Raw genomic sequence first — 16,018 nt, forward strand, 5'->3', positions numbered from 1 at the left:
ACTGGTTCTCCCCTTTTTAAAGTCTGATGTTAAGGAAAAGCTGCAAGTCCTACAAAACCAGGCAGACTTGCTTGTTCATGCCAAAGAGAAAAAGGTTAAGCATTATTAAAAAATAAGACTATTGCCTACCTTTAAGTATCCATAAAGCTATCAACATGAACCGTATGGTGGCCTGTTAGCATCGCTATTTGAACACGGGCATGCAAAATGTCCTTCAGTTAAATTCCAAACTCTATGAAGTAATTGGTGGGCAATTCCCCAAGGATAAAAAGTCTATCAAAAGCCAACAGTAAGCCAGAAATCTCTTTCCGTTTCATAGGGTAAAAAAAAAATAAATACAGTGAATCCTGAAAAAAGAAATAGATATTAGACAGGGAACGCCTATATACTTATAGGGCAAGTAATAAAACATTTAGTGTTTTGATTTTATTTTTTTTTATGTCATCACAATAGTTAGACAAACATGGAAACATTTGCAACAGCAATACTTGGGTCACTTTAAAATCTTGGTAACACTGAAATACAGGGCAGCGAAAGCTAATGATGTGGGGAGGGGACTTTAGGTCTTATTATTTTCATACACATTCACACACACACACACACATATATCTATATACACACGCGCACTCCACAACTCCAAAGAGCTATCTTAACTATGTCTGCCAGTAAACGGAAATAGTAGGCAGAAAGGAACCATATCCATACTAAGACAGTTAGCTGTGCCGTAAAACTGAAGATCACTGCAACCAGGGCCATCTTAAAGAAGAAAAAACAACCACCACCAACAACAACCAAAAAACCTGAAAGGAACCATCACTGTGCATGTCATAAGCATGAAGTTAATATGTTATAGACAAGAGTGACCAAGGTCACAGGAGAATCTGTACTTTCCCACTGATTACAAGGAACGGGCCAGCTGCTTTGTGCCTCCTATGCAGCTGGAGCATGCAGTTGCCTGGTAACGTGTTCCGAACTATTGCATCTTAATCACATATACACGTAGGAATACCAAGCTGACCGCTTAGGTTTATCAGCCAAAACAGTTTACAGCAACACAATAGTTTAGAGCAATTCAGGAAGTTTAACACTGAATTTAGGTATGCGCTTATATGGTTTGACGAACAGAACTTTTATAAATGAAAGGGAAACAACAGGTGACTTTAGAGCATACAAAAGGTATAGTCTACAAACCAAATATCAATTATTAGCAATGTTTCCCTGTTCAAAGGGCATCATTTAATGTCTCAGACTCAACAAGCATGAACTGACAGACTGTTATGATTTGAAAATTTTAAAAAAGTTCTAATAGTGTGCCCAAAACAGAGCTGTTTCAGTGTTCAGGCTAGACTCGTTGTCTCCAGTAAATACATATCTTAATTCTAACACAGGATAAAAACCGATTTATAAATGTCCTCTTGTAAAAATGAAACTGTTCCAATCACCCTGTTCACTCCTATTTAAGATATTAAATAGGGCAAATCAGAAGTAACTTGAACCAATCCCTCCCACCCAGCTATAAACCAGGACCATATACAGCCCTTGCAGAATACACAAGACCCTGTCTCATTCCAGCCATGTCATTAGCACAAGCTGTGCAAACCCATGCAAATCAACAGGTTTTCCAGGCATAAAAGCAGACTCCAACAGCAGTTAAGCCACTTCTTACAACTGACAATGTCATACTTCCATCACTGATTATAGCACAAGAACAAAAGAGAATGGGTCTTTATTGTCCTTCATGAACTTGAGGGGCTGCAAGAAACCAGTGAAGTTACAAGCCTGGATTCTGTAATGTCGCTATCAGCATAATTTCCAGATCAAAGATCCGGCCTCCTGTTAAGATCATCAAACATAATTTTGAGTTCAGGGGACAGGTCATCACAACACTATGTTAGGTAGAGTATAAAACCTTATCATCAGATTCTCAGCTAGTTTAAGTCAATGTATTCTGTGTGTTCCGCTGAAGTCAATGAAACTAAACACACTATCATAGGAAAGAGATATTTCAGCACGCCTCAGACCTGGAAAACTGTCTTGAAAAATGCCCGTAACTTTTAACACAAATTCTCTGCACTTCCCACGATCTCTCAACAGCGAGCAGTAGTAAGACCCTAACAGTTACTTGCAACCTATTTCTTGCATAGCATTCATTTTTATTTTAATTTTAAAAGGGGCAACTAATACATAAGATTTTTGCAGCTACTCACAAAAATCAATAAGCAAAGACATTTGTTCCAAGACTTAAATTTCTTGTATAATTTAAAAAACTAGCAAAACTCTGTAAAGTAAAATAGATACATTTACCTACTAATGTAGGAAACTACAGACAAACTTCAGGAAATGACCAAAGGTGCAGAGGATAGGCTAATGCCTATTAGCATTAGGTAGAAAAACAAGGTAGAAAAGGTAGAAATGCCTATTAGCATTAAGGTAGAAGAACAACAACAACAACAACAAAAAACCCCCAGAAGTTCTACAGAAAAATGAGTGAGCAGCCCACAGCACTGGCAGACAACAGATTTTTTTATCCCCGCTTCCTCCACCCCTTCTTCTTATCCCCCCACCCCCGTTTTTTTTTAAAGGAAATAATTATTCTATTCTGAAACATATTGTCAGTGATGCAGTTGAAGCCAAAAGTTTAAATGAGTTCAGGAGAGAATTAACCGAATTCTAACATGTGCCAACACAACTGCTATAGAAAGCATCTGCATCATGGTGAAATGCAAACAGCTACTCTGATAACGACACATTATTCTTCACTAAATTTGCCTTTTACCCTGTTGTATAGTTACTAATGTTGAAAAGAGTCACTGCTGTGCAAGAAACTAAAACTTACAGCGCTTTATGCTCGGAGAGAACTGTGTGTGGCCCATCAGCTCGTGGCTGTGAAGTCTTACAACTTAACACGTTGCAGTTGCACACCAGCAAGTTCTGAGGTGGACTGCCGACTGTATTCAATAGTCACAGCTTATGTAGGAGGATATGATAAACTTTACTTATTTGCCTTTAACCGATGCTCCAAATATGTTAAAGTCGTTCTTAAAGCAGGTTACTGGTTTGATTACCCTTCATACAAAATCCTCCTTCAAATGGAGGTTTCTCTTCTCTTCTTTTCAGATTTAAGGCATGAACAGAAACCACACCTGCATCATCACTGAAATCAGTGCCTATTTTTCAATAAACTTTAACAGCAGCATCAGAATTCGTCCTCAAGTACCGTTCATAAAGCAAATGCTTCATTCTTCAAAACTTTTTTTAGCAAAGGTTAGTAATGCTGTACCACAGACTCTCACGCCCAGTCACACATGTTCTTCCCGAGACTGTTACGCAGCTTAGTATTTTAAAAATCGCCATCCTAACTGCGTACCTGATACTACTGGTTCTCCCCTTTTTAAAGTCTGATGTTAAGGAAAAGCTGCAAGTCCTACAAAACCAGGCAGACTTGCTTGTTCATGCCAAAGAGAAAAAGGTTAAGCATTATTAAAAAATAAGACTATTGCCTACCTTTAAGTATCCATAAAGCTATCAACATGAACCGTATGGTGGCCTGTTAGCATCGCTATTTGAACACGGGCATGCAAAATGTCCTTCAGTTAAATTCCAAACTCTATGAAGTAATTGGTGGGCAATTCCCCAAGGATAAAACGTCTATCAAAAGCCAACAGTAAGCCAGAAATCGCTTTCCGTTTCATAGGGTAAAAAAAAATAAATACAGTGAATCCTGAAAAAAGAAATAGATATTAGACAGGGAACGCCTATATAGTTATAGGGCAAGTAATAAAACATTTAGTGTTTTGATTTTTTTTTTATTTATTTCTGTCATCACAATAGTTAGACAAACATGGAAACATTTGCAACAGCAATACTTGGGTCACTTTAAAATCTTGGTAACACTGAAATACAGGGCAGCGAAAGCTAATGATGTGGGGAGGGGACTTTAGGTCTTATTATTTTCAGACACATTCACACACACACACACATATATCTATATACACACGCGCACTCCACAACTCCAAAGAGCTATCTTAACTATGTCTGCCAGTAAACGGAAATAGTAGGCAGAAAGGAACCATATCTATACTAAGACAGTTAGCTGTGTCGTAAAACTGAAGATCACTGCAACCAGTGCCATCTTAAAGAAGAAGAAAAAAAAAAAAAAAAAACCAACACCAAAAAACCTGAAAGGAACCATCGCTGTGCATGTCATAAGCATGAAGTTATTTTAACCTGGTGACTACTCTGCTCTATACTTTAAGCATCGTGAAGTTTTTATGTGTTTTTAAGGTCTAAGGTTACTATTTTAAATGACCTACTTGTAGTGGCAGCCCAAGTAGCATTCTGGAGAACACCACAGTGCCCACAACTTCTACAGGTCAGTGCAGTCTGATCAAGCACTACATTTCTAGGGGAGGAAAACAAAAAACCACTACCGCTCATTTATTCAATTGAAAAGCTTATTACCTGCACCTTCCAAAGCAACAGGCTACAGGAACGCTGAATGCAAAGTAAACCAGACCCATCTGGAATACTCTGACTCAGTCTCAGCTCCAAGTTACACATCTTTCATTTCGTATTTTAAGGGATTAACAGCATTTGGATGCACAGAAACCGTCTTTACAGTGAAGTCTGCAGACCTCTGAGTCAAAAGTTAAAATGTCTTCCTAAATTATAACAGTATTAGCACTTCCTCTGAAAGGAGTGAAAAAAACACAACCAGGGAAGGAGGAAGTGACACAACACCAAGGGTTTTTTTCCCAGAGATTACAAAATCCTGAGAGAACAAGATGCTTGTGCTATCAGAATAAAAATCCCCAAAGAAACAAAAGAGTTTACCTTTCCCTTGGAAAAGTTACCTTTGAGTCAAGATCTGCCCTTTTTCTCTCCCAAGCATGAAATCTCTCTTCAGCTTAAGACTCTCTTCTACTGCAGTAGAAATTTAGTGCACATGCTGGAACCTGGACAGAATCTTATTTAAAAAAACAAACAATACAATAGTACTACAGTGGCTAGAAATCTTTTACATATTCTGATGAAAAGACTCAACTTATTTCTAGGAAATAAAGTGTTTGGGGCCAAAGCCAACAGATGATGTTCATGTAAGGTTAAATTTTTCTTAATTTTTTTTTTTTTTTTTTTAAATTGATATATTGAAAAAAGCTGGAGAAGGAAGCGGGGACAGAAATGAAAAACCACTCAGGGAGTCAGTGGTATAGATTGTCACCATGCAATCTCAATATTGTAATTGCAGATCACATAGTCAGAACAAGCCAGTCAAAAGTAGCACACTCCCTGGGAGAGGGGGGGGAGTCTCTCCCCTTGTCTTTCAAGCCAAGACCCAACTAGCAGAAGGCAGCTTTTCTGTCAGATAAAGCAAGGCAAAAGGATCATGTACAGCAACTTCCTTGCAGCCTCTTGCTCCTGAGCACCCTTCTTCACCTCTTTCTCTCTTTCTTCTGGTGATGGGAAGGCAAAGCATGTTCTGTTCCTGTGAGCCCATACTGCTTGTCCCTATAGTCACAGCAGGCACCTGTGATTCCTCTCCGAAGACATTTACGCATAGAAATCAGTTGAGTGGTGTGTTACGGAAGCATAAGCTGCAGTGGACGTGATTTTGAATCAGTTAATTTTGTGCCCACCATGACAAAATAAAACCAGCAATTTCTTACTTTATAGAAATTCTCCTAAAGTAGTAGTTGCCCCCAACAGCTGTCAAGTTTTTTATCACAGGAGAACAAATGCAGCCAAAAGAACATTTTCTCTAAAAGGACCGCTCCGAACTACACAAGCAGGCAGGCCCAGGCAGCTCCCGATTTAATAAAGCGTATGTACACAGCACCACTTAGTGGTGCAAGCGGAGTCACCGCTGACAGGAATGAGAAGCTTGAACACCAACCTTCCCTCCCCGGCCCCCTGGACACTGCAGCCTGATCTTGACAAATTGACCGCCTGGATAAAGCAAGCTATCTGGCAACTAAAAAGATCCATTGTACTTTTCTGCTCAGTACACCTAAAGATACAGATTCACCCTCGAAATCTCGGCAATTTCTTGAATACCACCAACACTCAGAACAGGTTTCAAATGGCAACGTGGCAGGACAAAGTAATAAATGCTTATCCTTAAGTCTGCTAACTTTCTAAACCTTTGCCTAGACCTTAAGGAAATGTAAAAACAAACAAACTACTGCAAAGTTCAATACGCAAGCCACGCAAAGTTAAGGCTATCAAGTAGGAACCTGATTACAAGTATAAATCATGCAACAGCTACTCTATGACATGGATGTCCTGAACAGATCATCCTCTACAGTGTAAGTCCAAGGTACAAACCCATCAGCACCTTCTTCCCTCTCTGTATCGCTGTGGTTACCTGCTCTGTGCTCAGAGCCAAAAAGAATCCCAACGTTGGAGTTACTGTTCCTTTTATGCCCACCCCCATACTTCTTTCCCGACGGAGAGGTGATGCACCTGATTTGAGGTGGAGTGCAGACAACCTTCTCATCTAGTGCTGGGCAGTTTATTTGTCCCATAAACAAACCCCAGGAAAGAGAATGCACGGTTGGACGGGTGCACTTGAGGTTTTGACCATGCGGTAGCACCGTTAACTGCTGAAAGAGCAGGACTCTCTGCCGCTCCGTGTCCATGTCACGACTGCCCTCACGTCCCCAGTCTGCACCCAGCTCCTCCAGGGTGTGCAGAGGGGCTTCCAGCCCTGGCTCAGCAGGCGTCCACATAAGATCCCCCAGCCAAGAGGGGGGTGTATGCTCACCTGCCACATCGATATCGTGGGTACATTAAAAGCCACCCCCCAACTCTTTCCCCAGAAGTGACTGGGGGAGGCTTTTCAGTCATCTGGCTGTAAACCCCCTCCCCCTCAGGGAGACCAACATCCAGGCATGCCTTGCTCTAACTCCCCAAATCCACTGCCCTCCGAGGAATAAAAGGCGTCTGGGCCACTCCCCCGGCTCTAATCTGCAGATATGCCTGGCTTCCCAGAAGTAGGCTGAGAAAGCCAGCATTAAGGCACTCCTTCCCATGCCCAGATCCACAAAATCCTCAGAGAAAAGAAGAAAAATAGCCACTTCACTGCAGCAGGAAGTAAATAAACTTGGGGGACACAGGAGGCCAGTTCTCCTGGGGTCAATGGAAAGGAGGGCTAGATGCAACGTATCTGAGGATTTTCCATGTGCACAGCTGAAACAGCCATGCCTCAAGCAGGGATGCGTCCCATTTATGGCAGTTCCTCGCCACTTCTCATCCCCAAAAGACAAACTCGGGCCTCTGCCTTCTCCGTGTGTAGCTCCCCACTCCCTTCAGCATGGAGCTGCGAGGCTCTGGGTTTGTGGAGAACCACAGGTGGGAAACCGAGGCTACTAATGGTGACCACAGAGAACAGACCAGCTCGGAGGGGGCGAGGAGGGCCGATGCACAATTTCTACGTTTGAATTTGTTGGGAACTTGGTGGGAGTCACAAGCTTGCAAGGCACAACCCCAGCTATCCAAGACATGGGCTTCCCAAGATCACAAACCTCCGGGGACGGGGACAGGGACGGCGCCTGCGCCGGCGAGCGACCGCCGGGCTGCCCCAACGCGAAGCACGGCGCATGCGCCCGGGAGGCGCGTCCGCACGGCTGGTCGGGGAGCGGGCGCAGCGGGAAGCCCGCGGAAAACCACGCGAAACCGGCAACGCTCCCGAGTCTGACCTGGTCGGACTCCGGGGGCCGCGAGGACTACGCCGCGCCCGAGAGCCACGCTGCTGCCCGGCCGCCGAGTCCGCGAAAACTACAGCTCCCGGCATGCCCCGGGAGGCAGCCTGCCCTGCTGCCTGACCCCGAGGGGACGCCGCTTCCGTTCCCCCCCACCTCCCCACGCCGGCGCAGCGGCAGTTCCCGCCGAGCCCCCAGCGCCGCTCCGGGTAGCTCCGGCACGGCGCGGCCCCGCTGCCGCTCCGTGCGTGCAACACGGACCCCGCCGTCCTCCTCGGGGCTTTCCCCGGGACCCGCCGGCCGACTGCGCAGCCCCGCCACGGGGCCCGGTGAGCCCCCACCCCCGCGCGCCCGTTCTCTCAGCCGCCGTGTCAGCGCCCCACCCCCCACCCCCGCGCGCACGTTCTCTCAGCCGCCCTGTGAGCCCCCAGGGCTCCCCCTCGGCCTCGGCACCCCCACCGCCCCCGGGCCACCCCCGCCTCCGACGTTCGTGCTCCGAGGGGCGCCCGGCCCCGCTCACCTTCTCCCTCGGGCCAGCCGCAGCCCGGTCACCGCTCAGCTCCGCTCTGCTCCGCTCCTGCCTGGGCTCCCGACGGCCCCTCCCCCGGCAGCCCCTCCTCCCCCGGCGGCCCCCCCCTTGCCAGGGAGGGGGCGTCGCCATCAGCCTCTCACTGCCCGCACCTGCGGCTCCTCCAGCCCCGGCCCGCAGCTGTGGTACCGAAACCCGGAACCAAACCCCTCACCACCAAGGTGAAGTGAAGCAGCAGGCACTGCCTTGACTGAGTGACAGATGTCAAGAGTCATCTGATGTGGAAGAGGTGTTAACTGGGGTCAAAATACAGATTTTAATACCCATCTTATTTTAGTTCTAAGACTTGGCGATTGCCAGGTATCATCTTTTCGATTTCCCCAGGTCCACCCGCGAGCGAGGCCACAAGGGAGATTTCTTCCAGAGAGAGGATAGAGTTATTAAGTCTCAAGACCACGATTTGCTTTTCTCCTTCATGAAGAGGTGAGTGGATCATATAGCATCACTAGTCACCCAAGCAGTTAAGCCTGAACTTTTCACCTGTCCTTTAATGCCGTCAACTCCAAGCTAAATTTTTCCCGTTATTAAGAGGGGACCAAAGATCATGTGAAGTATTATTATCCTTTCTACAAATACACCCCCATCTTAGAGCTTTAGCTACTAGAGAAGGTCTTGGGAGTTTGGGGTCAGAGGAGCTAGCTGCAAGTACAAACTTTCATACAGCTCTGTTTAGGATGTGGGATGTTTCTCTGGTTGTCTAAACCGGTCTAAATTTCCACAGATGGTCCCGACTCTGGGTGGCTCTAACAAGGATCCTGGAACTCCAGTAAGTTCTAAACATCGTTTTATATTTTAAACATGATCCCAAGTTCCTTTTTGCACTTGTCTCTACGGTTTTGGCAGCTGACAGCCCCGAGGGGTGCTTGTACAAGTTTCTCCCGAAGGGCGAGTAAATTAATTCTTTTGTCCGTGAGGTGGATGGTTTGGTAACGTTATAATTCACAACGCTATAATTCCTTCTTTCAAATTTAAAAAAAAAATAATTGCCTTTTAAATCCATCCAATTTAATCTGCTAAAATGATTCTCGTTGTTCTACCTCTTTTCTCAAGTTTTGGTTAAATTCAATGTCAGTATTCTCCACGGAACTAGATTTTCATCTGACTTTGGAATCGGAAAGGCAGGCTGTTACTGAGGTTAAATTCTGTGTCTTTACAAAACTTTGAATCAGTTACAAAACTAGATTATTTTTTTTAATTCAAATTACAAAACCGGTTAATATCAAGATGAATAGCTCAAACAATAATTGTTTCATTTTGTTTATCTCATGTTTAGAACCCCTCAAAAAAACCCACATACACCCTCTAAACACACAAAAAGATTATTGCCCTCGACAATATTCCTAATAGCAACCCCAACATTATAAACTTTACACAACTGTTTTCCCAAATAGATAACGTGAAACTTACTTATAGATTTTCCGTTTTAAAGGGACAGTTTCTTTAGACTTCCAGTTTCTTGTTGGGTGCTTTCTTTATTCTCGAATAATGAAGCCAAGGTTCTTCTCCCAGACCTTTACTGCTACAAGTGTTGTTAAAATGACTCGATACGGTCCTTTCCACTTCTCGGTGATTTTATATATATTCAGTCTCCTGGTCGGAAGGGATGCGCTGCTACGTCCAGTTCTAAGGGTCCAGCTGTGGAGACATACTGACAAAGTTCTTGAAAAGAATTGCTTAAAGAAATCATAACACCTTTTAAAAACATATCTCCAAAGATACTCAGAACACAGGACTCTTGATATGGTCTTTCATACAACATTTCCTAAAGACTTGGCTTTTCTTTCTCTTCTGGCTATACTCCGATTCTTAATAGAGCCACGGGTAACGCTTTAACCCATGTGAGGAGTGAGGTTTCCTGACAAATTTTACTCGACAGTTGCTTAAGGATATAGTTCATTCTCTCTCTCTCTCTCTCTCTGCCCACACGCTTGCTTGTGGTCTATGTGGGGTGTGATAGTCTCAATCCATAGATAATACTTGGCTCAACTTGTCTCATAATCTTTGCTATAAAATGAGGGCCATTGTCAGATGACATTCTTACAGGCACCCCATATTTTGGTATTATCTCTTTGAGCAAGACTTTGACTACTTCCCTTGCTTTGTTGGTGCGACAAGGGAAAGCCTTGGGCCACCCAGTAAAGATATCAACTAAAACTAGGACATATCCTTATTTTCAAGGCAATTCTATAAAATCAATTTGCTAATATTCTTCTAAAAAATTTCCTTATTTAATAATCCCAAAGATGATCTTATTACTGGTTCGGGGATAAATTTACATATACATTTCACGTCCACTTATAATTGTTTAAACAATCTTTGTCATATTTCGCTTTCTGTTTCCCAGTATACTCTGTGATGTTCAATGGGGCATTTTCTCTTATTATTGTGGGTGGGACTATTATTCAACCTGTCGGTGTTACAGCCTATCCTGTTTCATTTTGTTAGCCTGCAATCTAATAATTAATTCTTCATCTTTTTCATTATAATTTGGAGTTTCTTTAGGCAATTTTATACCTTTCTCTGGAACTAGTGCTAGGATGCCTTTTTCTGCAGCCTCTTCAGCAGCTTTATCAGCCAGTCGGTTACCTGCGCTAGGACCGGTCTTACCTAACGGATGTGCTTTACAGTGCATCATCGTGACTGCTGTTGGTTTTTGAATGCTTTCTAACAATTTCAGTATTTGTTCTGCGTGCTGAACGGCGGTTCCTGGTGCAGATAACAGTCCTCTTTCTCCCCGTATCGCTCCATGCGCACGTACCACTCCAAAAGCATACTTTGAGTCTGTCCAAGTGTTGACTCGCTTTCCTTGACTTAGTTCCAGAGCTCGAGTAAGAGCTATCAATTCAGCCTTTTGGGCAGAGATCATCGAAGGCAAAGTTGGCAACGCAAGTACCTCCTCAGTAGTTATTGCCTATCTCGATAAAACGTTTTCCTTCACAGATGGAACCGCTTCCGTCGGCATATAGTTCCCAATCTGTTTCTTCTAGTGGCACATCTCAGAGATCCAGTCAGCTGGAGTAAACTCTTTCGATTGCCTGCAAGCAGTCACGTTCCAGTTCTCCTTTAACTCGGTCGGTTGTTGAAAACGCAACAGGGTTAACGGCGGTAGTAGTTTTTAGGTAAACATCATCTTGTTCCAGCAACAACACCACTTGGTATTTCAGCATTCTGCTAGGGGATAACCAGTGCCCCCCTTTCCGTTTTAGCACAACAGTTATCATATGGGAAACGTACAGTAATCCTTTCTCCTCAGGCGAACTTACGAGCTTCCTGGATCAGTAGCACAGTTGCAGCGACGGCTCTCGGGCGACCAGAGCATCCCAGACTCACGTTATCCAATCGCTTTGAGAAGTAGGCCACAGCTCGCCCACTTGGCCCTAAATATTGGGCCAGGATACCCAGAGCTCTACCTCTTCTTTCACGAGCAGAAAGTTCAAGTGTCTCTTGTGAGATCTGGCAGACGCTAGGGCTGGCACCCCTATTACAGCCTGTTTCAATTCTTGGAAGGTAGCTTTCTCGGCATCGGTCCAATCCGTCGTTTGAGGTTTTGAGCTGCTCCTATAAAGGTCAGGCCAGCAAGCCACAATTTATAATCTACAGGTGACACCACTCGACCATTCCCGGAAATGCTTGTCATTCATTTTTTTAGTCTTAGGTTCGGGGAGACGACACATTGCCTCTTTTCTCTCAGTTCCCAATTGTCTCTGTCCTTTTAGGATTTTAAAACTCAAATTTAAGTTTCTTCTTTCTGGGTTATTTGGGTTTTTTTCTTTTGACACTCGATATCTACTGATTCCCAAAAAGTTCAAAAAGTTAAGAGTTGACTTTGTGCATTGTTCTTCCGTCTCAGCTACCATTAACAGATCGTCCATATATTTCAGCAAGATTTCTTGATTATTTTCTTTCTTCCAAATCTCTAATTCTCGTGCCAATTGATTTCCAAAAATGGTAAGACTATTCTTAAAGCCTTGAGGCAAGACTGTCCACGTATATCGTGTTTTTCTCCCAGTCTCAGGATTTTCCCATTCCAAAGCAAAAACCTCGTGACTATTGGGATCCAAGGGAATACAGAAAAAGGCATCTTTTCGGTCCAACACTGTGAACCATTCTCATTTCTCCGTTAGGGTTGTTAACAAAGTATAAGGATTTGCTACGACCGGATGAATACCTTGTACTATTTGATTTATTGCTCTGAGGAGGTCTTGAACTAATCTATCATCTTTTTCATCAGCCTTTTAAAAGGCAAGATCGGGGTGTTATATCTGGATTCACATTCTATTAACAATTTGTATCTTAAAAATTTTTGTATTACCATTACTAACTCTTTCCGACTTTCCGGTTTTAGGGGGTATTGTTTCATTCTTACCGGATTCGATCCTGGCTTTAAATCAACTCTCACAGGTTCTGCTTTTTGGATTTACCGGGAACTTCCCAGTCCAGACGATTGGAATGACAGCATTACACTTGGACCGGTATAATCTGCTTTCGGTAAACATCCTGTTAACAACAAAGCCGCTGCTTCGATACGTTTAGTTTCTGGAATTAAAATTTTAAGCTCTCCATTTTTAAATTTAATTTCTGCCTCTAAGTTCCCAAATAGACCTCTCCTTAACAGGAGTTTAGGAGAATTTGGCACATACAAAAACTGCCGAGTGACCCATTGCTTTCCTAATTTCATTGTTAAAGATTTAAAGAAGGGTCTAGTTTCTCGTTCGCTTGTTGCACCAACACCACCAATTTCTTCAAAACTTAACTCTCCCTCTGAGGTATTTAAAACTGAAAAGGTGACTCTAGTGTCAACTCAAATTCAATTTTCTGTTCTCCCAGTTTAGCTGTAACCAGAGGTTCTGCTGGGAGACTCCCCTCCGGTCCCCGTCCGATACGTTCACTTAAAAAGAACAAATCTACATATGGCACTTTATTCCATTTACTCTCTCTCCTACAAAACAACAGTAATTGCAATATAGTATTGTAACTCAAAGTTCTGTTTGTTTACCATTTTTCCTGCAGTTCACCCCAACGTGCCAATAAACATCCCAGCGGTGATGTTTCTGGTAACTTTTCATCAGCAGTTCTATTTCCTGCACTCTTATTCTTAAACAATTTTGCTAATGCCATTATACTTATATACATTCAAATACCAAATACCAAACAAATGCAAACGACAGCTGTCCCAAATAATACACAAAGTCCAACCCAGCAATAGCTTTCGCTTATGACTTACGGGCAGACGCCTAGGCTTCCACTGCAGACGGCTACCCTCCAAGCCCCAACCCTGGGAAGCTTTCGCCGCGCCTCGCGGGCAGGCTTTCCAAACAAATTCCAAAGAAGCAGCGCCTTACCTTTTTTCCAGGGAACGCTGCGAGGAGCTTTGCGTGTCGAGGGTGACGGTTCTCCCCGAGAATACCTCGGTGCCGGCCAGAGCTCGATCGACACGCCATCTCGTCCAGTCTCACTCGCAACGTCCCATCTGGGTCACCAAAACCGTTACCGAAATCCAGAATAAAACTCCTTAACGCCAACGTGAAGTTAAGAAGCAGGCACTTTGTTTATCGCAGCGCTGGGGACACGGGGGATCGCTCCTCCAAAGGCGTGTCCCACTTAGTATCAAAATCCATCAGTTTTTACAGGCTTTTTCCGTCAGGTCATTGTTACCTAAGCTCCTTCCGTAAAAACGCATACTATGCTCGTTCTTAAATTTAACCGTTGTAACGATCGGTCCTGTGATTATATAACCTTACCAATATTCTTATTTAAAAAACAATCATTGGTCAGTGACACTTGGCTCTGCTGACTGGCATCGTCGATACTCAAATCGAGATGGGAAGGGTAAGGGGGTTTCCAAGCAGCAAACTGGTGTCCACGACGGTTTCCTTAGTTTCCTGAAACAGAACGTAGGAAAACCAGTAACTTCCTGGTGAGGTTTCTAGGGTTAGCTGTTTCAGACTTTAACAATATTACGGTTCCTAGCGTCACGCATAACACAGCTCCTAAAGTTTCTATGGCTACGTTTCAAACTTAACAATCCTATACGTTACGCTTCACAGTTTTACTTGTTAATCAAACCTAACTCTTCTATGTGATTAAATGTTGATTTCTTTACCAGAACATTTGCAACAGCTGGAGCCCAGCAGGAACAGGGGGGGCACGGCCCGACCCCCCCCAGCGCCTCACCTCCTCCTCCTCCCCTGGGCTCCCTCACAGCCCCTCGCCCCGTGCAGAGGGAGCGCAAACGCAGCCCGGAGGGCAAAGGGGCCGGCCGGCCAGCGTCTATTCAGTCAGTCGCGCGCCTATCGAGTCCTGCCAGCGAGTCTGCTCCGGGGCTCGGGGCGCCCCCCGGCGCTCCCCCTGCCCCTCGGACACCTCTGATAGCACATTTCCATACGTTCTGTATGGCACGTCGAAATATTTGGGTGGTTTTAATACTTTGTACCAGCTGTGGTTTGCTGCTAGGTGACTGTAAAAGTGAGATTTGGTAAATAATGGTTAGAAATCTTATACTAACGCTACAACTGAAACAACAGACAAGAGTATAGCCGAGCAATTAACTAGCAGAGGTAGGTACTCCTAAGTTTTGCAGTTCTTTGCTCTTATGACTAGATGTTCCCCTGTAAGCTAAATGGGAACAATGCTGAAACTGACCACATGTGATTGAAACTGCGTTAAGCTTCAAGATCAAAGAACAAGGACAAGAATAAAGACTTCGAGGACAGCCAGCAAGAACTTCAAATGGGTCGGTGGTCGCAAAAGCAGCCCTTCGTCTCAAATGGATCCTTCATTGCACGTGATCGGATGTAGGCAGTGCTATGATAATCGGTTGCCATCGTTTTTATGTATATGTATACTCATCTGATTAATAAGCAATTAGTTATTCTATATAACCTGTTTGTGCTAAAGCTGTGGCACGCACACTAGGTGGAACTATCCCCCGTGCATCCAGCGCTGCAATGAAGAACGCCTGCTTTCTAAAACTCCAAAACGAGTCTTAGGGAGTTTCGTCGACCGGCTTTTCAGTATCAGAGGTACAAGGGAGGAAAGGAAAAAAAAAAAAAAAGCAAAAAAAAAAAAAGCAGGGGTGTGGGAAAGAGAGGGGACCAGGGGACGGAGGGGGCAGGGAGGGACCACAACACCGAAGAGGGGAGACGGGGCCCCGAGGGCCCGGGGCTCACCGCAGCTCTTGTTCTTGGCGCTGCCAAGAGACTTTGCCAGTTCAGCTGCTTCTTTCTCCTTTTCTCCTCCCTTCCTCTTCTGTAACTCCAGTCGCTTGGCTGTCCTCCGCATAACGGAACACGCGAGCCCCTCGCAGCTCTTGCGAGATGAGGCCTCCTAGACACGTAGCCTCGCTCGCTCGCTCACTACGTGGCCGTACCGCGCTGCTGGTCACGCATACAGACCCTGGCGGTCTGACCTGCTGTGGACTACGAGGAGGGATCCTCCCACACCCACAGAGGCAGGGTCCCTCTGGCCTGCAGCGGGAGGCAGCTGCCAGCCAGATGGCCTTCCGTTTCTTCTTCTTTACCTTTCTGTGGCCTCTCCAGCTTCAGCAGCTCCCGTCCACAGCCAGTAAGCGCTCCGCCTGTCCCTCTGCGCTCCCGTGCCGTGAGGAGAGGGAGGCCGGGCAGAGACAGGCCACGCGAGCCTGAGGCTGCTGCAGTCAGCGGCATCCCCGGGGATGAACGGACAACCGCACTCACGGCGTGGCCTCTGGCAGAGGGAAAGAGGCAGCAGC

General features: G+C 44.9%; 1 protein-coding gene across 2 annotated transcripts; it reads left to right on the forward strand.

The window, feature by feature from the left end:
- The first annotated feature begins 8,702 nt into the window (after positions 1-8,702).
- Positions 8,703-15,303, forward strand: LOC126037497 (uncharacterized). 2 transcript variants are annotated; one of them, XM_049797835.1, is made up of 3 exons: positions 8,703-8,712; positions 9,011-9,055; positions 14,396-15,303. In XM_049797835.1, exons 1-3 carry the CDS (start codon positions 8,705-8,707, stop codon positions 14,766-14,768), a joined length of 426 nt encoding a protein of 141 aa, XP_049653792.1. In that variant the 5' UTR covers positions 8,703-8,704; the 3' UTR covers positions 14,769-15,303. The 2 variants fall into 2 exon arrangements, with proteins under 2 accessions (XP_049653792.1, XP_049653791.1); XM_049797834.1 differs by lacking the exon at positions 8,703-8,712 and adding an exon at positions 12,691-12,777 and having other exon boundaries at positions 9,006-9,055.
- The last annotated feature ends 715 nt before the right edge of the window (positions 15,304-16,018 follow it).

This window comes from Accipiter gentilis, unplaced genomic scaffold (genome assembly GCF_929443795.1).
Source record: "Accipiter gentilis unplaced genomic scaffold, bAccGen1.1, whole genome shotgun sequence".
Classification (NCBI taxonomy): Eukaryota; Metazoa; Chordata; class Aves; order Accipitriformes; family Accipitridae; genus Astur; species Astur gentilis.

What these genes read in the sequence shown, in the direction of transcription:
- LOC126037497 (XM_049797834.1), top strand. Translation starts at nt 9,011, where the DNA reads ATGGTCCCGACTCTGGGTGGCTCTAACAAGGATCCTGGAACTCCA. An exon ending in ACAAGGATCCTGGAACTCCA is followed by an intron (nt 9,056 to 12,690) that starts GTAAGTTCTAAA and finishes CAACTCTCACAG; the next exon opens with GTTCTGCTTTTTGGATTTAC. An exon ending in ACCGGTATAATCTGCTTTCG is followed by an intron (nt 12,778 to 14,395) that starts GTAAACATCCTG and finishes TTTCTTTACCAG; the next exon opens with AACATTTGCAACAGCTGGAG.